General features: G+C 38.6%; 1 protein-coding gene across 3 annotated transcripts in view; it reads right to left on the bottom strand.

Moving 5' to 3' along the window:
* The window catches only part of pkn1a (protein kinase N1a), a 40,380-nt gene that overhangs the window by 12,941 nt on the left and 3,315 nt on the right, over positions 1–24,124 (bottom strand). The window contains exons 1-2 of one of the 3 annotated variants that reach the window (XM_060859971.1): positions 7,387–7,691; positions 281–581 (exon numbers count right to left, since the gene is read on the bottom strand). In XM_060859971.1, coding sequence (XP_060715954.1) covers positions 281–581; positions 7,387–7,473 — 388 coding nt within the window. In that variant the 5' untranslated portion in view covers positions 7,474–7,691. Of the gene's footprint in view, positions 1–280; positions 582–2,328; positions 2,567–7,386; positions 7,692–24,124 lie in introns of those variants that run through there. The other 2 variants (XM_060859972.1, XM_060859973.1) reach the window with 2 other exon arrangements.

A 24,124-nucleotide genomic window follows, 5' to 3' on the forward strand; every position in this document is an offset into this window, starting at 1 on the left:
TGCGTGTGAACAAGTTAAGTATTTATGCACAACGGATGCGTATCCAGCTGTGAGCACAATCGTGACTCGGAAGTCACTACTGGGGTACACAATAAAAATTATTCATTTTAGCTTCAAAGCGACTGGATTTACCAGTTTCACCACAGAAAAGCCCCACAGATGGTACTAATGAATGACTCGAAACCCTTCGCAGCATGTCAAGCTATTCTGGCAATATTTTATACTGCAAGATTTCTTTCCTATTCATTACACCGCCCTGTGCTTTAACTGGAAGACTCACCGCGAGCCTCATCCGTTCCCTTGACAACAATATGGGCGTCAAGTTCCTGAAGCTGGACATGAAGCGTTTGGAGTCGCCGGTTGGAGGAGCGCAGCTGGTTGTCCACTTGCTGGGCATTGCGCTTGTCAGTGGTTGCCCGTCGCAGGTTCTCTGCACCTTCCTTGATCTTCAGCTCTTTGCGGATCTCCCGGCGGATCTTCTCACGCTCCTCGTCCAGCCGCTGCTGTACGCTTGGATCTGAAAAGTCTGAGCCTTGGTCCAGACCCAGTTGTTCCAGCACAGACAACCCACCTGGATCGCTCTGGGGACAAAAGTGGGAGAGATTTAATACTTAACAACAACAACAAGAGAAATAAACTCTTAGATTTGTAGATACTTAAACCCGACTTAGGCATGGATACGTTCACGTTATATATACACTGTATGGCTAAAAGTATGTGGAAACCTTCTCACCTATATGTGGCATTTATCCAAACTATTGCCACAAAGTTGAAAACACACAACATGGTCTAGCATGACAATGCTCCTGTGAACAGTGCAAAATTCATGAAGAAATGGTTTGCCAAGGTAAGAACTCGAGTGTCCTGCACTGAGCTCTGACATCAACCCCATGGAAATCCCCATGATAATGTTCAAAAATCTTCCCAGAAGAGTGGAGCTTATTATAACACCAAAGGGGGACAATCTTCAACGTTCAATGACAATGTTCAAAAATCACTTAATGTGAATGATCAGCTGTTTACATACTGTTCTGCAAATATTGTATATCTGAAGTTAATTTTATTTTGTTACGGTTTTGTCAAACGCTCTATTCACATTATGACAGTACACTTAAGACAACAACATTAACAATGTTTTTTTAAAGAGCAACAGAAAACCGTGCCAAAGCCAGCAACAACTACAGAGTACCACAAATCCCAGCAGAACATTTCACCAGTCCTTGACTTCTGCCATCACGCCATAGCAATTAAACAAACGGGATATCGACATCTTTTTCTTTAAAGATGGTTTTTAATTTAGGAAAAATGTACTTTTGAAATCCTACAAGATTATCAAATCAAGGAGAAAATGCTATATAGAAAATAGGATGAAGTGGATGACCATAGTACTGTAACCTACTGTCTCCTCCCTAAATATGCTTACGTTAGCTAACTAGATTAGCTAACCATCTAAGCATTATTGTACATGACAAAATAGAAAATACCACAGACACTCACTTGCACCGTGGCACAAAGTCGTACTTTGCCAAAAGTGAAATTATTTTCATGTAGTTGTCAACATGTTGTCACGTGTTGACATGATGCCTTGGCTAAAACTTTTTTCCTTCACAAAATGCCAACAAATCGCTATTTGTTGCTAGATGTAACATAAGAAGCTGATACTGACGACGTAAAACTTTTACAAAAGTGAAAATAAATATATATACCATTTATGTTCCATTTATGTAAATTAAGATCGTTTGTATAATTCTTTATTTACATTATACATAGGCTACATTTTTTTCAGCAAATGCTTCACATAGACTAAACAAAAGTAGAGAGATTGTTTATAACCACATTTCACAGTGTTTTAATTCTGCTTCAAAGACAGCATAAAAGTATTATGAGGCCAACACAGATCAAATTCTCTCATAAAAGAGATAAATAGAAATACAGAAGTGGTTGTGTCTAAGGTTGTGCCCCAAAACCAAACACCCAGAGATGTGAATAAAACAGCAAGCTGCAAAAAGGGAAACAAACTGCTAAAGCAAAGCAATAACAAGTTCAACTAGATCAAAGATGTAAAATACAACAATCAGCTAAAGAGACACGACAGAGAACACCGTTCAAACAGCAGTGAGAGTTTTCCAGGAACTGGCAGCGCTTAAATCTTGACAAAAATTCGGATCGCTGTAGTTCTTGTAAGCCAGGAAGTTGTGCTTGACAGCATTGCAAACCATCTCATTCCACAACCAGCAACAGTATTAGTGCTTCAGTAACCGCCAAAGTGCTACTCACTCTTGCCGTTCAAGACAAAATTCATGCAGAACTACAGCGACGAAACTCCACCTGTGTTCCCAGGTATTCCCAGCGATCCCAGTGGTCCCAGTCCCCGGACCAGCACATGCTGTTTACTCCAGCTCTACTATCCAAACTTTAACTGAGACATAGAGCGAGACGGAGAGAAACAGAGAGACAGAAAGGAAGGGAAAGCCATGGCTGGGGTCGCCCTCCCTGAGCAGGATATCCGGCTGAGCCTCAGCACGGTCACTTCCTGTTTCCTGTAAAGTTATGCCTAGCCAACAGCAGTGCCTGGATTTCAATTTGTTTGTTTTAGTAATGTGCAAAACTGTCTATTGCTAACATGCTATAGATATATCTATAATGAGCATTTTGGTTTCTTCGCATTCTGTATATTAGCGTGCAGCTTCCTGCATACGCCAAATATACACAATATAACAAAAAGAAGAGAGAGAGAGAGAGAGAGAGAGAGAGAGAGAGAGAGAGAGAGCTAGCGACAGAGAGAGAACAGTGACATCATTAGCTCATGTTACAGGATGTGAATAGCAGCAAAGCAGTAGCCCTTCCTGCACTACATCCAATTCAGATTCCTTGAATGCAGTTCCAGTTAAACAAACACACTGCAGAAAACTTTTAAAGAAATACACCAACATTTTCATCCTAATCTCTCACCACATCTGTACAGAATGTGTGATTACCACCAGCTAGAAGTTCATCGTGTTTCAGTGTTCTGACAAAAAAAGGCAATAAAGCTCACTTACTCAAAACTTGCTTAGAATATAAGTCAAAGATTTGCTTAGTGTATAATCATCGATTTGATGGGGAACTGATTAGTAGCTTCAGTGTTCATGTGAAACACATGCACGACCACTAGACCGATATCTTTATCTTCCTGATCTGACAGACAACATGATTGACTGAAGCATTTTTTTGATCCCTATCATCATAACAGAGCCCAGACGTTTCCCTCTAAGCAAATATTTGCCAGCTGCTTCAGTGTGAGAACAATCGTATTCTTCTTCTAAGTATAAATTCTATTTGTAGCGTGAAACCTTTCAGAGGATTCACATGCGGTGAATAAATGAGTAAATATTGTTTTTAAAAAAGTGTCATTTGAGTTGTTCAGGGTCACAGTGTGTTAGTGTTTAGTGCACGTTTGCCTCGCACCCTTTGGAGTCTCATCATTATACTTGCTTTTAATTAGGAGTTACTAAATATAAATCAGGGGGGCACGGTGGCTTAGTGGTCAGCACGTTCGCCTCACACCTCCAGGGTTGGGGGTTCAATTCCCGCCTCCGCCTTGTGTGTGTGGAGTTTGCATGTTCTCCCCGTTCCTCGGGGGTTTCCTCCGGGTACTCCGGTTTCCTCCCCCAGTCCAAAGACATGCATGGTAGGTTGATTGGCATCTCTGGAAAATTGTCCGTAGTGTGTGAGTGAATGAGAGTGTGTGTGTGCCCTGCGATGGGTTGGCACTCCGTCCAGGGTGTATCCTGCCTTGATGCCCGTTGACGCCTGAGATAGGCACAGGCTCCCCATGACCCGAGGTAGTTCGGATAAGCGGTAGAAGATGAATGAATGAATAAATATAAATGACTGAACAAATCAAAATCTGTTGTACATAATTTGTCCCATTTTAGTTTATAGCTTGGCTACGTCAACCACTTGGGCATTTAAATCAAACACCAATTGACACCAAATGACTGATTTAACCTGATCTACAGTAATGAACTCAAGCCTATGAAAAAAGATATATTTAAAAGAAATAATTGGATTGCTTAAAGTATGTGTCTGAGTTAGGTTTTACTCTTTCAAAATCTTTGGGTTTCTTTTTCTCATGTAAATGTCATCTTTGATGCCATACAATGTGTCACAGGATAGCCTAGTGTGAATTACACGAGTTCCCAGTTGAACTCACACCAGCTCAGAAAAATCAGATGTGAATCTGATTTTTTAACCAATTACATATCTGGGTGACATATCTGTGTGGTGGTGCAAACGCTCGCCTCGTCTTTGTGGGTTTCCTCCAGGGTGTCCGCTTTCCCTCTACACCAAACTGCTCATTGAATGAGTGTGTCTGTGTGTGTGGCCTATGATGGACTGAACACTTGTATAGGGTGTATTCTCAATACACACCGATAAATAAAAATATATATAAATAATTTCCTAATAAAACCGTATGAAGTATAAAAGTTTACATTACTACCTACTACACACTTTGATGTTTGCATACCCATATCGTGCATCGGTTTGCAAACTGTACGGTTTCACTCGAAGTAGTTTGATGATTATCTTCCATGTTGCAAAGCCATGTGTGCATTTGTGCTTACTGCAGTTTGTTTCTGTTGAGGTTGTCAGATCTGCACATCTTGGTAACTACTGGGCAAGTGGTTAAGATTACAGTCACACACACACACACTAAACAAGCCTTTAGAGCTTAAAGCTATTTAAGTTTCATGCATTTTGCATAAACATAATCCTATTAAACAGCAACATGTAATACCTGCTTTAGCTTCTGATTAGCTTACACACATACACCTACACACCCACACGTGCGCAAGTACACAACAAAACACAATAGCATGGCAGTGACTAAGCCATAACTAAGCCACAAACACTGTCGGTAGCTGTAGTATTTTTTAAAAACACATGAGTCATTTACAGTAAGTGAGACTGAGAGAGAGAGAGAGAGAGAGAGAGAGAGAGAGAGAGAGAGAGAGAGAGGGGGAAGTTTCTTCTCAAGTGGACTTGTGGGTTGGGAAGCTAAATTCCAGCTCTACTTATATGCCATTTAATCATAAGGTTGCCTTGAGTCCAACCTAATAATTAAGCTCAGCACATTAAAATGAAGCTTAGCCTGGTTACAAGTTTTTAATCTGGGGTCTTGATACTGAACAGATCCAGATGTAAAAAAAAAAGCCAGACTTATGGTTTGTAGTGACGAAGCAAAAACACAAATACACTTAGTGAAACTTTGCAGGTTTCTGCCACTAGCTCCTGCGTGTTTTATGTGCCGTTTATCATAACTTAGAAAAACATTGTTAGGGCGACACTTTGTGAACTGTAAAATCTGTACCTCATGTGGTTTCTTCAGACAAGAAACTAATTCTCCAAGCTGCCTAAATTCACAGATGTGACATGGATATGTATAAGAATACTGTGCTGTAACAGTACAGCATTAAAATACTATGCCATAATTAATACAATAATTAATTTGAAACTTTATAAGTATGATTTTAAAGTGAAAATCACTCGGGATCTGTTTCAAGAGACTGAAAGTACCTTCATATAGTCTAGTTTCTGTAATAATGCCAAATATGTCACAGGTTATCAGTAACACATCACAACACATAAGAGTGAATCGGCAAAAGTCCCTAATAGTCCCAGTAGGAAGCTGGACGAGTCGTATGGTAAATAAAAGGAAGGTAGTCTCAGTTGTATTTACTGAATCTACATACATTCAGAAGTTAAAGGTCAACTTCTTGGTTAAAAAAAACCTCCACACAACTGAAAATTTCATCTCTTCAACTTTACAGGGTGACTTCAATTCGACAAAAGTACTCCTTATTTCATTTTATATTAGTGTACAATAGAGTTGCTAAGTGACTCGCTATTGTCTGCACAACGGATTTGGCATAAATGTTCACAATAGTAGAAAAGAACCAAGGTCTGTACTCAGGTTTGTAACTGTAAAAGTGCTGATAAAGCAGCTTTTTATGAGCTTCACATGCGCTGACAGAGCAAACAAAAGACACGCTTTGCTGGATGCAGGAAGCATCCATGTGTTTTTTTTTTTTCTGTTGGTGGGAAATGGTGTAATTACTAAATGCAAATGATCCATGACACCATGAATGCAGCATTATTTTCTGCTTTTTTCCTACTTATACCACAGTTTGAGAACAATCGGTCTTTGTTTCTTCGTTAAAGAATATATATATATCTTTTGTACTCTTTTAACTAGAGTTTAGATTAATGCTGTTCAAAAAAATGGCTTTATATAGCAGATAAACGGCCATACATTCGCTGGAGCCACAAAAAGTCTAATATCTATCTTTTGTACTCTTTTCTGGCCACAGTTAGACTCCACAACAGCTAGACTCCACAACACACTGAACATTTTGAAGCAAGGTACAACTACAGATCTGAAAAAGTGAAGCAAATTCAGTATAGCGTGAAAGAGTAAAGAGTTTTGTTTAAGCATGATAACCTCGTGTGAAAAGATCATCTGCCATGTACATGTCCTTCTGTGGAGGCGATTCATGAGCACATTTAATGATGAAATGTTCTAAATTAGCAAACACCAGTAAGACTAATTCCTCACCAAATCTCACACCCAGTCACCTAAACCCAAAAACATAAGAGTCTAATTCTATAAATGTTAAATAAACCATGTTAACCACAGGGGATAATCAACTTAGTTGTTTTGTAGTGTGAAATATTAATGCGTGTTACTTTGCCTAGAGCCAGGTTGTAATAAACCCTTGTGACCATTTAGGAAAATTCACCAGCTCTAGCGCTATAGTGTGAAAAAAATCATCAGCTTTATGAATATAGTGGGAATTTTATGGAAGGTTTGGAGGAAGAGGGGTCTTGTAAATCTTATATGATTCCTATATAACATGTCTCTATTGCTGAGGCATCTGTGTATCTCTCCCCAGGACAGACCTATCATCCGACAGGAAAGTGCAAGAGAAGCTTCACACACACCTCTATTTCAAACATGTTTGAATTCATAAGCAAAGTATGAGAGAAAAACAAAAAGGCAGAATATGTCGAATAGAGAAGCTCGACACTGCTACTTCCTGCCTGCCGAATGCCCATAGTCACACTTAGAAACAGAGAGAGGTGGGTTGGGCTTGACTGTTAGAACATGAAAGGAAGAATGGAAAAGGTTTAAAAAAGATGAGAAGATATCTGACAGAACGCTGAAGATGTCAGCCATAAAGGAAAAAGGACAGAACGTAAGAAAGTGAAACAAAATCAATAGCAAAAACACCCTAAAGCCAAATAAACAGGGAGAGTGAGGCCCTCAGCAGGAGATAAAGCAGTATCTGAACAATCTTAAAAACCCATTGAGATCTACACTGGACCACACTGGGCGAGGCCTACCCCTTGAGTGGTACCGCCCGGTTCTGGGTGGCTGACCATATCTTGACTCTCCATTAGAACGTCTCCACCCATTTCTTCCGTGGCCATGATGGCGGTCGAGACAAAACCGCTTCTTGTAATATCTTCCCTCAGTCAGACTCCCAGATCAGCTGAGTTTCTTCCAAATCACAGAGATGGATTCTCATTAAAAAACCCACAAGAACAAACAGGCACAAATGCTGAAAAAATGGTCAAAAAAACGGAAAAAAAAAAGGTTTTTGGATAAAGGACGATGTGAAAAATAAACGAGAAAGACGAAGGAGGCCAGAGCCCCACCCCACGACTTCCTGAACAGAAGGAGCTCAAAAGCATGCAGTTTACACACAGTGCATGTATGCAGAAGTCGCACGTGTCATATGACTTATTGCAGAGACAAGCGGCTGAGATGATACAGATTACTGAGCTTCATGTGAATGTAAAACTGATGATGCAGAAGTGACTATGACATATGTCCCAGTTTCAGTTCAATGTTACTATAGAAACAATAATGTATAAGATCCATATAATAAACCTATGATTTAAATGATTGCCTTGGAAATATTCTAGTCTACAGCTGCCGAATGAATCAACAACTTCAGACCAGTTGAGAGTTTAACGGTGCTGAGGTATAATTCCGTTTATTTCACGCTGGATATATCATATCCATGAGATATCATATCCATGAGAAAATTCATATCCATCATATCCATGAGAAAACTTTGATGTAGACCATTAGACTAAACCGCATTAGGAAATGAAAGGTGATTCCAGGCAGACGGTGTGTCATAATGAGTCCTGAAATGATCCTAGGAAGCAGAGCAATTAGCAAGCTGGACTCGAATGTACTGCAACAGGATCGATCTCCTCTCACTCAGTCAGTAACTGTCTAAATGGCATGTTTATTTTCTCTGCTACTGGATCCAGTTGGTATCATGTAAAAAGTTCAAAATAAAGCAGTGCACTCATGTTGGATGTTCTGATGTACGGTTAACATCTGGGACGGAGTCAGTGAGTGCACATCACCCTTATAAAGGAAGACAAGACTTACAGGAAAGAGGAACTTGGAAAAGGAAAACGTCAGAAAGCAGGAAGCAGGAGGTGGTGGAAAACAGGTGCTTTCAAGACGAAATCCACACACAGAATAAAACTTTCACATGGAGGGAAAAATAGCATGTTGGCAATGAATGACAAAACCAGAACAAACGGAGCTGCTGTGCTTTGGCTTGTCTTGTGTGTTGCAGCTGGTCTGTTTGGGTGGGAGTCTAAAAGTGTTTCAGTGTTCATACACTCTTACTGACCCAAACTCTACAAGCAGTACATGTATACACACACACACACACACACACACACACACACACACCAGTCAAATCAAGCGTGTCTGCAGGAAACGCCTCAAAATTCTTGACTCTAATGAAGATTTAATAGTACAATGACATGATTAGCTATAAATACCCTGGAACAATAGTGATGTGTGTGTGTGTGTGTGTGTGTGTGTGTGTGTGTTTTAAACCAGACATGCAGGCACATTTAAACATAAACACAGAGCGACATACAGGAAAGTTACTATCTCATAAACCACTTTTCACGAGACGTTAAGACTCAAGACATTGTGTTTGTCATATGTTTGACATATGTCTTAATGTTAAATGTACATTATAATAAAGTGAGAAATGCAGAGCCAAATATTTAGTCTTTAGTATCTAGACTTCACGTGGGTTCAGTGAATGTTCATTCCCAGCTCTGCATTACTTAGATGACTGTTTTGTATTCAATTCAGTCTTTCTTTAACTCTGTCTCTTTCTCACAGATGGAGCTCTATTCAGTTACCGTGACTCGTGAGAATGCCAGCGATCCTGTAGTTCAGTTAAACCCCTAGGGGACGAACTGAAGAAGACGGAAAGAACAGCGGGAGAGAGAGAGAAAAAGAAAGAACACACTGGAGACACATACATGAAAGAGAAAAATAACAGACACCAAGGATTTTTTTTGTTTTGTTTTTTAGAGATGGCGAGAAGTAAGAACCTGGGTGGATGCACACCAACACTGTTACTGCAGTCAAATTTCCATGTTCCGGTTTCCATATTTAAAAACATTTAAATCTTTAACATAAGGTGCTTTACTTTTAGTCTCCTTACACAAGTCCTTTAAAACAGTTTTCTAAACGGTTTGGATAAACGCTCTTCGATATAGAAATAGGGCTCTGAATAAAGGCAAATCATTACATTTCTTTTCTGTTTTTTTTTTAAAGTATATTATATTCTAACAACATACAATGACCTATAAGTATTTTATTATACCGGAATACCCCCCCGAATATCAAATGAATATCAAACACCTTTTTACATATTGGACATATAGGGCGCTTCCCAATATTTGAATATTGATACATCCACCATCTTTGAGTTCAATTGTTTAAACAGAGTAATTGAGGAAATGGGAAGTAGTGAGGCTTCCAGATCAGGGCCACACAGATGCTTCCTACACAGAAGTTATGACTGATGACATGTGATACAGCTGCGCAACAGTCATCTACAAGTCATGCTACAACAACTCCATCTGATGTAACATATAAGTTTGTTGTTGATTCTTTGATTCATTTTTTTGTCTTCAGGACAATGCACGATGAAGGCCAACATGAAAAAAAAATTAAAAGCAACCAATTGTTTACAGTGTGTCATGTGTTTCAATTTATGTTGTATATATAAAGCCTTACAATCCTTAAAACGTAAATTACCTTTAAAAACATTTTAACAAAAAAATGAACCGAATGCTAATTCCTTTTAGCTGTTACTGTGTGGACAAAGTTCAATGAGCTGCAACCAACTGAATCAAACAGAGGTTTCCATCAACAGCAGCTCATCTAGTCCTTCTTGTGATTAATCTGTACCACAGAACTATCCTGAAAATATACTTCAAATGGTATGGAAGCTATTGTAGAAAAACTATTTGACCTCGCTGTGTCCTTAACCCTGTTCGGGATGAATTTCACAAACGAATCAGCTCACGGCAGTGTTGTGAGACATTTGCCTTCACTTCAGGACAGTTACAATATTTTTCTGTTACACTTAATGTAGTGAGCATGAAGTATGCAGTGAATTTGAAGTCTAATTGAAATCTAAACTGCCCTTTAAATCCATATTTAAGTAGCAAACCCGTCGTGATGAGTTTGAATTCCCCCAAAATTATCCCATTACCTTGATGCAATTGAATTCATTTCTATCTCATGAAGAAATTACCACAACTTTGCGTTTTTTGTGATTCGAACGCATCGTGTGGCGCTGCTACAGCGCAATGCTAGAGGTTCATTCATATTCAAATACATCTCAATACAAGTCATTTAAATTCAAATGAAATTTGACAGCCCCCCATATGAATACATGTGGGCCGTGTGACAAGAAAACATTGTCATTGAAATTGACGGCTAAACTGAGAAAGTGGCTGACGGAACTGTGGAAATGAATGAGCGCTTTAGATAAAAGGGAGGAAAAAAGAATGAAAAGGAAAAAAGATTTTAGGAAAGGGAACTCCCACTGCTCACTGCTGGCCTGCCTCATGTCCTTTTCTGACCATATTCTTCTCTCTACAACACACACTGAGAGAGAGAGAGAGAGAGAGAGAGAGAGAGAGAGAGAGAGAGAGAGAGAGAGATCTGTAAGATTCTTTACATTCTTCTGTGGTGACTGTAGATGTCTATTAGATGGACACACCTCAAACAGGAAAAGAGACTATGGATTGTACTAAATGTTCAGAAATGCACAGAGCGGCGTTGGAAAAAAATGTATGTGTGATTTTCATATCTGCAAATGAAAGCCTACTGGTCACTATTTTAATATAACCACAGACACATGGATACAGGAGCAGACATAAACAAACTGCACTGGCTGAGTGTATTGCACAGCAAACAAACATATGCTTTGATCCCGAGTGAAAACACACACAGCATGAGACTTGTGCATGTTGGTAAAAAGGATCGGTGTGTGTGTGTGTGTGTGTTGGAAAGAGAGACAGAGAGAGAGGGAGAGAGAGAGAAAGAGTATGGATAGGGTTCATTACAGGGTTCAGTGTGCAAAGAGCCAAATCTGCCACTGTTCTCCAGAGGCTCTGCAGAATGTGTGTGTGTGTGTGTGTGTGTGTGTGTGTGTTTGTGTCCATTTGTGTGCAATCCCTATGAGTAAAAAATGAATAGGGTCATTGTAGCATAGTCAAAGATAGAGAGAGGCGGGAAAGACAAGGACTTCACTAGCATCCATTGTTCACAAGCTAACACACACACACACAAACACACACACACACACACACACACACACAAGTATATGAATAAATATCACTAGAACACCATAATGTGGTAGTGTAAATATATAAACCTATAATTTTAATCAAAATTAAATTTTTCACTTTATGGCCAATCCTGGTGTGATAATGTTCAGTGAAAAGCTAACACTAACTTTATCTAGCTAACTACTAATAATCAGATGTTCCATTAATATATATATATATTTTCAAACATTTCCGACCATAGCAAAATTATTTTGGATGTTTGGACAAAATTTTGGATGTTTATTTTGAATCATCTTTTTTTAAAACACTTTTGAAACAGAAAGATTTTAGTAAAAAAAACCTAAGCTACGTTTGTGTATGAAATTTTCTGCATCAGATGCATTTTTTCCCATTTATTTTATTGCATTTTATTGCATTATTCAAGTCAAATGATCCTGACATGATATGAAATTTCAGAAGACAATGTATCTCTACCGGTTACGATCCTCTACCAACGATCTTTTAATTTGTGCTTACGACATTTGTAATTATCACACTTCACTTGGATATAAAATCCCAGCTTACTGTTCATTAAGTCATCTTACAAATCAAGCATATTATTCTGTAATTACAGTGAAGCTTGCAGAAAAAGTGCAGAGTGAAGAATGTAATCCTGGGAGTTTAACAGATTAAACGTGTTCCCAACTTTAGAATTTATTACTGATTTAAAAGCACTATTAATGTGTATAAGTAGAAGAAGTGACTTACAGATTCACTGATATACAGCATTTCTCTGATATACCTGTTCTAGCCTAGACAGTGTCTGAGAGATAGGGGCCTTCCATACGTTCTGTTTCCTGTTTATCAGGAAAACCAAGGTCCACATGGAGCCACGACGTTTCCCGTTAATTTGTGGCATCTTGTTGATTATAGGTTCAGGAATAAAATGGTGATAATATCAAATGGGACTGATACAAAACAGACTGCTTCTGCTTTATCTCTAGATTCCAGACGCCACTAAATAAACCACTGATCGTCGATGTCTCCAAAGATTATCCAAAAACACTGTCGCTGTGCGCATAACATGTTACTCATCGTGGAAACAAAGCAATTACCCTGAAAATTGGGCAGGAATGTTAGTCCTTTTCCCATCAGCATGTTTAAAGGAAATATTTGTTTTTGTGATGGTTCCATGTCGACCTGGTAGACTTCAATTCAACAATTCAATCTGCCCCAGGTTTTTATGAGGCACTTATGGGGAAATATTGCAATAGTACAGTGTTCTGTATTAATAATCATTACACTAAGTCAATATTGATATTGCGTCTGTGTGTAATTTGAGATAAGACACACTATAGTGGAAAGAACAAAATATTATCCACCTGATAATCTACACCGTGTGTTAGTTTTGCTATATTTGTTGATCTTTATTTATAGATCACCACAGTATCGGGCCGGTATACAGGGCCGCACAGATTTATATAGAAATTCAAAGTATTAGAAATCGATAAAGTTTTTACCCTTGTGGCATTACAGTTCTTGGAAATAAATAGGTTATGCCTAGTGCTTTCCATCCAATGACAATGAAAAGTAAAAGCTGTTGTTGTGTTCAAGAATCCTATAATTAGTCTACAATGTTGGTGTAACAAAAAAGTTGACAATTGTGTTGTCAAGCACTGGCTGTGAATGGAGGGCGGAGTCACAGAGAATGAGCGAGTAACGTGTTAACGCTTGTGTGAGGTCAAACCACATACATTATACACGTGCAAGCATCCTCAATAAAATCAGCATTGTTCCAATTAAACCTGTCGAGTGACAAATCCACAAAGTTTCATTCATTATTTCTTTTCAATCTCTACATGAGACTCAGGGCTAGGGTTGGGTATCAAAATAAATTTTCCGGTTCCGATTCCGGTTCCAGTTCTGCCTTACGATTCCCGGTTCTGATTCCGATTCCATAATAAAAGAAATGTGAAAAATAATGCACAATACTTAAACAATTCCATTTGATTAATCACTCTTTAAATATTTTAAACAGAACATTTCAATTCATATCAATTTAAATTTAAATAAATCCAACATCAAATTTAACATCCAGAATTAAAACTTAGCAAAACAGTTGCTGAAGAATTCAGAATTTTTCTGAAGAAACATTAACATGTCTGCTTTCTCTAGGAGATGACGAGACCTTTCCTGGCTTATTGTATCTCCAGCTGTGGAGAACACCCTCCCAGAGGGGGTAGATTTGCTTCATTGTTGTAGCTTTGGAAATGAATCCAAACTTTAGACTTTTTTTTAGACATGTTTAACACAAAGCGTACCTCAGCACAGCAGCGCGAGTGACTGATTTCTGTGCTAAGCTGCGTTAATTTGGTTGCGTGACTGTAAACAGCGTAAACAATGAATATACATGAGGTAAGACATGGCTATTTAAAGTGACCGCTCCCAGCGCTTTGCAAGTCATCACATCGGAACCGCGTTTGGAACTGAAACTTGAAAATTCCGCGCGGTTCCGGTTAAAAAACAGATTCCCAACCCTACTCAGGGCACAAGGCAGGGCACACTCTGGACGGATGCCAGTCTATCGCACACACCTATTCACACAATACGGACAATCTAGTGAGGACATTCAGCCTACAATGCATGTCTTTGAACTGGGGGAGGAAACCAGAGAACCCTGAGGAAAACCCTGAGGTAAGGAATGAACACTTAAGCTTCACACACACACATGGCAGAGACAGGAATCGAATCTCCAAACATGGAGATGTGAAGCCATGTGTTTGACCCCCAAACACTCATTATTTAACATACAAAATAATACTAAATGTTGGAAATCTATTCATGATTAATGTCTCATGGATAATTAATAGTCTTACAAAGGCAGTACACTGTAAAACATGAAAGAACCTGTAAGTTACCATGACATAACCATGACAAGATTTGGATACTTAACTCAAGTTTTTAAAAATTACTCACAGTTTTAAGTCAGCAGGTAAATTTTGACCATCATGAAATGGAATTTCAGTGTAATCTCTTTGACATAAATGTATGCCTTCTTTCCAACAGGGTGCAGCAACAAAACATGACCTAAAATATATCATGTAGATTGATGAAATAAAGTATATGACCTTTAGTACTACTTTGCTTCATGGTTTAAAAATGAAGGTCTCACTGTGTTCAAGAAGGAAATAGGTAGTCGTCCAATTAACTTAATTTAAAAAAGAAAAGGCTTTTCTAAATTATAGCATCAATTCCTTCATTGACACATTTCTATATTCATTTGTAAGCTACTTTTTTATTTTGATCTAACTACGAATGAACTAAAAAGTCAATGTGTCACAGGTGGTGTTTTGTAGGTAAAGTCTGTTGTAGGTAAATTAGTTTAGAATCACACTTTATTCATGTTACTGAAAATAGCAAACTTGGCCCTACTGGGGATAACCAGAAGCAGTATGCACCCTCATCCCAAGCCGGGAAACACCCTGATTTAGCACATTAAACTAAAACTAAATAGAGAGAGAGAGAGAGAGAGGAAGAAGAACAGATTTTGTTAGAACCAGACACCCTCGGGAACGGTTCTTCCTAACCGACTCATCCACTCCTCCACACTTCCTTATCGGAGCGGCAGAGATAAACTATTACAACCAGACACTGTTTGAAGCAGCGTGTTTATCTCACTAATTAAAGAAGGAACAGATTTACGCTTCCTCCAGGAAAATCTCAACTGACATCATCAAGCGACTATGCCATGGCAGCTGTTGTTAATGACTCAAAGCCTCCACAACTGGCTCATTCCATCACAGGTGACCATACCTCTGATTTCTCCTAAATTTCTCCTGATTTCTCCACTGAATTGAACAGTATGCAGATTTAAACGTGTTGGCTCATATGGTATTGTGAGTGCGTAAGGAAAGTACAAACATTTGGCAACATCTAACAGATATGGCGATAACTACTACTGATATATTTGTACTTGTTATTACACAGTTATCATATTTCTCTAATCTAGTCTAGTACAATTCAATGTCCCATTGGAATGAATTGGCTTTACTGAAGCATTAAATCTCATATGTTAAGTTAATCTAAAACCTGATAACAAACATAAAATCAACTTGATCCAAAAGTTGATCTATTATCTAATAAAACCTAAGAAAAAAAAAAAAGCCCTTTTTACAGTATTTAACACAAAATGCTTTAAAACTTTTAACACAGTGTTAATGGTTTGGGTTCAGCAGATGAAAGGGTCAGAAATGGAAAGATCAGACCTTCAAAAAGTAACTATGATGATACCGTATTTGTTTGCCTATTATTGATAAGCATTTGAAGAGTTAGATTAATGTACTTTCTCAAACTATAAAGTACAAAAAGACGACTGATTTCTATCATAAGAAATCAAACTCAGACCCTCCGTCCAAGCTTTATTTACTGGATAATGACACTTTGTACTTTTCCCATTAATAGTTATGTTTAATTACATTTACGGCATTTGGCTTAAGGGTTAAGGGGCCAAGCAGCTTATTCCCCTTGTCCACCGAGGCAGTGGACTTTTTCTGTGTTAATGATAAAATAATGTTATGTACTTTCTCGATTACAACCTCCGTTTATACAGATTACATGGAGCTGCACGTACACGTTTGATTCGCCGCGTTTGAGTGTTAATGTAGGTTCACAAAGCCTGAGCATTGAGCATTAACAGAAAAGCAACATCCGCATGAACATGAGCATTAACAGAAAAGCAACATCCGCCATTGTTGATGTTGTGTTTGTGTTTGCCGCTGCTGCGTTAATGTTGCTGGGAAACGTGACACGTATACAGTGACGTCAGACCCGACTCTGTGATGGCTTTCTAACCGATGGAATGACAAACCGGTTCTTAGAAAGTTCGCCAGTGGAACCAACTTTGAACCAGCACCAGCACTAGCTCTGAACCAGCACCCGGTTCTTTTTGGTGGAATAGGGGTATTAGTGGACTTGGGATTCAAACTCAAGACCTTCCGATTAGTAGCCCAATATTAAACATCGGTAGTCCAACTGATGTTTAATGTTGCGGGACATCCGCGAAACAAATTACACTTACGTTACAATAGCTATTGTATAAACATTCATTTCTGAACCAACCGTGTCTTAATAAGAAAGAAAATTCAGTTTCAGTTTTTGCAGGTCATGTTTCCTCGAGTCCTTATGTCACTTACAAGGTATTGACCCAGAAGACTCCTTTCAAAAATATTACATTACTTCAAATTAATGACACTCAATTTTAAATGTAATTATTTTGATCGTCCACCATATGCTGTACGTTTTTAAGAAGTGATTACATATTTGAATGACCACATTAAGATAAGCCTATGATTGGAAATACAGCCAGAACTAGTGTCAGAGCTTCTGTAATAAGAAAAATAATCACAACCATCTGACCATTCAGAACTGGGAATGCATATATGTATATATATATACACACACACACACACACACACACACACACACACATACTGTAACAGGCCTAAGAACAATATGTTAATTGTTGTACTTGTGGAGATTATGATTCAATATAGTGAAGTGCTGATTTTATCCGGCTTAAAGGATCAAATGGAGAGAGGAAGAGAGAGTGTGTAATCTTTCCATTTTATCATCTAACTCATCTCATCGTCTGTTTATGAGCAGTGCTATCGCTTTGATCAATAACCGAGCCAAAGAGGAAACCTGCTTCTTCCTGAAGTGGCTCATTTTCACATGACTTATTTTACTGTGTTATCACTGATCCCTCAACAGCTGTGTGAGTGTATTTACATCAAGTTGTCTAACCTACCACCCAAAACACACCACACCCTCACAGAGCCTGGGGACTACACTGAAACTGAGGCACTCACACAAAGAGACAAACACATTCTCATAGGCAAAAATAAATAAATAAATAAATAAATAAATAAAGTTTCCCTTTCTTTTGTATTTACACACAAATATGCATCCAACTTCCTTCTTACTCTTTCTCACACACACACACACACACACAAACACACACACACACACAAACTACATCCTCTTCTCTGACTGTGCTGAACAATGGCATCTATATGCTTTAGTTCATTTGAACAGTACATGCACACACATTACTGCAAAAGGTCAGATGTTTAACATTTAGAAGGTTTGCTCAAAAAAAAAAACAACAAAATAAAAAACAAAACAGAAAGTGCCTCAAAATGGTGTTGGACCACAACAAGCTGCCAGAAAAGCTTCAGTGTAATTTGGCACTGATTCTGTGCTACTCTGGAACTGGAGCGATGAACACTTCATTCTTCCAAAAACGATTCCCTCTGTGAATATTTTAATGATGGCTGTCTAACAAATTACCTTAAAATCTCCAAAATTAGAATGAGAGCTAGAGAATTTGTGACTGTTAAGATCATGGCATATGATTTACATCATTTTAATCCTCGTCAAAACTCTCATTCTCTGAGCTCTCATAACTCTGTGGATTGGGGCGGAGCCATCCTCTAAGAGGCCACGCCCACCGGGGTAAAAGTGTCAGAAGAACGGTGCACCGATTTACAGTCATATTTCCTGAAAGGTTTACATAGAGACGATCTGTTTTGTGTTTAAAACAACTGCGCATACTACAGCAATGTGTGGATTAACTCCGGGTCACTGGGTTAAATCCAGTCAGTACCTCAAGCATGTATTTTGTCATCCTCATGTCTGTTTAAGTCTTGAAACGCTGACCAAATTACAGTGCCTTTCATAAGTATTCACCCCCAAACCCCTTTGTTGAAATAAAATGCTGGGATTATGTTTCATGAATCTACACAAAATCGGTGTAGTTTGCGAAATTATCTAAATATCAACGATCTATCAGAAAAGCATATCGTCATATGGCGGATCCCTAATGCAAAGCATCGCGACATTTACTTTCTTGACTTCTGAAGATTTTTGCAACCGATTTTGATTTTACAAAACTATTTTTGTGTAGATTCATGAAAAGTTCAAGGGGGTGAATACATACAGCAGTGATAACATCTGTATCAGTGATAGCATCAGTCACTCAGCATTAACTGATAGGACAGAAAATAATGCAGATATCGGATTGGTGAGGATTTCACTTTTGGCTTTTTCCCATTACCTTTGTTTCCCATGATGAACAGTGAGCTCACTGTCTACAGAATCCTAAATTCAGCATGGAAAACATAGAGCCCAGGGAGTGCAGAAGGAGCAGTGTGTGAGTGTGTGTGTGGAAAGGGAAAGGGAGGGAGAGTTAGGGGATTTTAGAGGGAAGGAAGGGGGTCTCGTGGGAGAAGCTGTGCAGGTGGTGACACCACGGAGCACAAAGGGAAGGAGAGAGAGACAGAGAGAGAGAGAGAGAGAGAGAGAGAGAGAGAGAGAGAGGGAAGTGGAACAGGAGTTGGTGGAGCTCGAAGGATCGGTTTTCACCACCCAAACTGCTGTAGCTCTCAGACAAAGTGCTACACGTTAGCAGAGCAGGGATGCAGGATGAGACTAGGCCTATAGGCTGTAAGATGCTGACCTGCCACTATTAATTATTTATTATGTAATGGTTTTGTTAATGGAGTTCAATCGACTGTATGATCGGATTATGCGGGAATCAGCTGTTTAAACATTTCTTCTCAAAGCACCCACAGTACTTTCACTCTCTGGCAAAGTTTAGCAGTCACAGTTTAGCAATCACAGTTTAGCAGTTGAATCCACGCAGCCTGTCATGTTATACCGCCGGAACGAGCTGACGGCTGTATGTTTATCAGCTGTATGTGATAAATGTTACATCAACTACAGTGACCGAAAAGGGCTTCATTTTCTTTGACAAGGAGGAATTTAAGATGTCATGAATTTAGCGTGTCTCTTTTGTTTCTAAACAAAAATGGCTTCAGGTTTATTTTGAGCTCTCATAGATTCATTTGAGATTCAGACATGACAAGAGTGACTCTGGTAAGCGTCTGGTGAAAATTATTATGTGTAATACATACACATTTATAGCACATGCATCATGTTTGTGTTCACGTTCGTGCAACACGAAACACAACAGTGACTGGAAGAAAGAAAACTTCAGGAAAACATTAATGTGAAGACATTATAATAATTCTATTATCATAGATTCAAACTGTGTCAAGAAAATGCGTCAGAACAGAAAGAGTTGCAATCATGTAGACAAACATGGAATGAGAGTTAAAGAGATAAAGAAAAGAGGACTAAGGGATTGTTTGTGGGATGTAAAAAGTCATTTTTGGTAAAAATTGATTCATGTGGCCTGGAAGTGTGGATGTGGCCTGAAGCTGCACACTAATGAAGACCAGAGTTTTGTTAATGGGTCTGTTTTTCATGCCGGTGGATCTTTACTGCACAAGGGAGGAAACGACTACATGGGGGTTTTTTTTTGGTGCTCCTTTATGCCAATGCTGATTCTGACACCTATGTAAGAACCTTAAAATTTAGTATTAAGAAAACGGGTGTGGAAGATTTTATTTCGCTTTGTTTACACTGTGTATTGCTAGGAAAGAACACGAGATGGCTGAATTGATTACACAAAGCAGTGGTCATTAAAATGAGTGAAATGAGTGAAAAGCACCTCGATTTGCATGTAGACCGTCAGTCAGTGCTCAGTGCTCACAGAACTGAACTGCCCCCACATCTATATATCAATATCTTTATGTACACACAATTCAGAGCATCATACACAATTTAATAACAATTTCTCCGGGAGCTAAAAGCAACCCATTCCTGCTCTTACTCTCTACTGTTTAAATGCCATGTTTTATCAGGTTAGTTGTCTTGTAGGAAAATGAGGTCGTTCTTCCTCTTGATAGTTTCACTCGGCATGTATAACGTACAATAAGCTTATGTCAGAGAATCTCGTTGTTTCAGATGTTGATATCAAAGCTTTTCTTTTTGAGCAGGGATTTGATCCGATACCTGATACCAGCTGTGAATATGCAGGTGCGGTATGGCATAGTGAGGTCATGAAAAACACAGCTGTCTGACACTTGAGTCGGGAGAAATGTACAAAAGCCTGTCTCTGTATTAAGACAGCTGTTGATTTATTTAGACAAAGAAATACACCATGAGTCAGAAATGCACTTCGTGTATGTCACAGAAACATGTGGATTTATAACATCAACTCCAAAAAAATTCCATTTTTTAATTTTTCATGTGTTTATTTTTATGTTGATTTGTAAGTTAATGATTCTCTCAAATGGCTTTGACCTTTATGACGCTATGTTCAAACACACAACAGTGTAAACAACTGTTAAGGAGAAGCACAAACACTCAAACCGAGTGGCAGAAAACTAGTATGTCCACACACACACACACACACACAGAGGAAACAACCACTTAAAACAAAGCAATAGTGAAAGCTTCGACAACCACTTCCAGCTAACCCCAGATCGACAGCACCAGCTCTCTGTGTGTTTCTCTCTATCTCACACACACACACACACACACACACACACACACACACTCCCTGGCTCTTTGCATGGGGTCTGTGAATAGGCCGAGGGTGTGGCACTACATTAGGGAAGCGATGAATCTGATCTAGTGCACCACTCACACAAAGAAAATCATTGTGCCCTGTATTTAGACTTGTGCACTACGGAGCCCCTTCAAAACTGCATTGTCAGGCAAGCACCCTGCAGCAAGTGGGAGTCCGCTGCAAACCTCCCTTTCCGACAGAAACACACCCACTTCAGTTCTGTACTAGGATTATTGTAGCTTACTATATAATACAGAACACAACATACAAGCAAAGTGAAATCTCCACCAATACCAGCAATGAACATCAGCATTGTTAGAACAAAGTTTACTAAAACTGGTACATAATGTTGTCCAGTGTGACAGCTGTTGGATTTGTCTGGATGTGACACCTTGTCACGTTGCTTAAAGTTCATACGAATTTAACTTTGACTCACTTATCCACAGGACTTATTTATATTTCATATAATTTTTATACAACTGAGCAGTGGATGATTAAGGGCCTTGCTCTGGGGCCCAGCAATGGCAGCTTGGTGGACCTGAGATTCAAACTCACAACCTTCCAATTGGTCCTTAACCATTAAATGGGCAAAAATCACACATGGCAGTTACGGCGATGCTAATTGGCTCCCGTTCGAGACGGAACCAATCAGATGGCTGCTTGCAAGTGAACGACAGCAGGCCATTCAATGCCATTCCGGCTTTTTAGAAAATATGAGGTAAAAAATTATGAGAAGATGCTCTACTGTCTAAGGACAGGACATGCAGGCAGGTAAAGTGCCAACTTGAGCTAGGGAGTGCTGAGCAGGATTACAACCCCCCATAAAGATTAGTTTTTAGTAAACACTACAAGTTGTAGGCTAGCAAAGACTAAGGACATAAAACATAAAACAGTATCCAAACAGCATTTACTAAGGCAAAAGGACTAAGTCTAAGGACTAAGGACTGAGTACAATACTAAACAATACTAAGAGCGAAAAAGTACTGAACTCAACTCCAAGCAAAAAAGAGGAATTGTACTCATGGCTTAAAAAATATTATCTAATCCCCTGTTTATGAAATACTGCTCATGCAATGAACCCTACTCAAAACAAAGTGCTATCTGTCCTCTTCCACATACACAAGCTCACAAGCATCCATGATTTGCTAGCGTCCCGCTGATTGACAGGGGAGAGACAGCAAAACAACTTTCCCACACAGAGCGTATGATCAGATTTGCTCTCCCGTCTCTTGAACTTCTTAGCGATTCAAACTTGTTTCCCGTACAGAGCTCTTTAATATATCCTTCAAAGCATAAAATGGCATACAGAAAAAAAAGTGAAGTGTTGCAAAATGTCAGCACAGACACAGAAATACCAGGTTTGTTATGGTCTGTTAGCCAGGTCAGGCAGCCAAAAAGACATGCAGTATGTGTTTCTTTTCCAACAATGTTCCATTTTGCAATAAAAATGTTTTATCATTTGCACTGGTGTAGCTTTAGCACTATTTAATATTTACGAATAGTCATACAGTAATGAGATATTAAATTCATTTGTATAGTGCACAAAATAACTTGATTGAGAATATAAACAAAAGGCAACTGAAAAAAAATGATTGATTTTGTAATTATTCTTGGTAGCTTTATGATAATCAGACAGCAGTGATGCTCTGTAGAAGAGAAATAAGGTTTCTGTGACTTCTTTGTTATAAACAGCTTTAATCTGCTATGAGATAACACGCTATGCTGTTTAGACTATATAAACCTCCTGGTACAACCTACTAACTGCTGGAACCAGATAATCGTGCTCATTGTCACAAACAGGCTGATATTTAAATACCACTGAGAACAAGTCAAAGACAGTTTGGAAAATGGGGATCTGCCAAATCTCATAGATTTATCTTTTGCTTATGATCACTCTGGCTGAATGGCTCTGCATTTCATCATGGGAACTACAGCAAGTCTGAAACTGCTGTGTGTCACCAGGACGGAATTAATTTCAAGGGTGTTTATACGGAGCTCTCGAGGTCTGTGTGTCTTTGTGTCTGAGTGTGTAAAACATCATTTTCTTGTGAAAGAAAAAGGAGGTTAAAGATAGTTGTGAATCTCAGTACCTGAAAAACACAGGGTGGCGGATTTAGGGAATAAGTAAGAACTCAGTACAAGAAAGATGAATTTTGGCTTGTGTCCAGCGTAATGGGAGCTGAATCATAGAGCATAAACAATAACCCCTTACAGCTACAGTACAGTGGATCCTCCCTTCATTTCTTCTTCAAACCACAGGGAAAGAGCATATGAGCTGCTTTACATTCTTAGTGTGTTTAGTTTGTGATAAAAGTGTGTGTAGTGCGAGTGATGTTCTGCACGTCTATAAACATTTTAATTTTAAACATCATCAACACATAAGGAACAAAAAATAACAGGCCATTTTTTGAATTTACAACAACAAAAAGGTTGATTTTTCTTATACCATATCGATCTGCCGACAATTTCTCTTCATAAACGAACATGTTATACTTTTTATCTGCTTATACTTATAACTAATGTTATGGAACTTCCACAAAACTTGTGTTATAAGAGCTATATAAACAAAATTTCTCAACGTTACAGCTTTACCTCTAAAGTAATACAAGGCACCGGTAATGGAAACTCCTTCCAAAATTCTCATCAAACATTTAATCGCATAAAAGTTCACTATACGAACAATTACATATTATTTAAACCTATTTACAAATACCGTCCATCATAGAAGTTGTAACAATAACTACATAGAAGTGATTATGTACTACAAGAAGCAAATTAATATCATTTGCTTTGCAACTTAAATAACTTCTGAACTGTTATTACAGGAAATGAATCAACACCTTCTGACCAGATAAGAATCAAGAATCCAACTGTGCTGTGGTTATATAATAGAATATTAATCAATAATATATTATTTCTCTGCTCAGGCCTTGTCCAAAAACGCTCCTTCACATCATATTAGAAAAATGTGCTATGATGTGCTATCAG

This window comes from Tachysurus vachellii, chromosome 24 (genome assembly GCF_030014155.1).
Source record: "Tachysurus vachellii isolate PV-2020 chromosome 24, HZAU_Pvac_v1, whole genome shotgun sequence".
Lineage (NCBI taxonomy): Eukaryota > Metazoa > Chordata > Actinopteri > Siluriformes > Bagridae > Tachysurus > Tachysurus vachellii.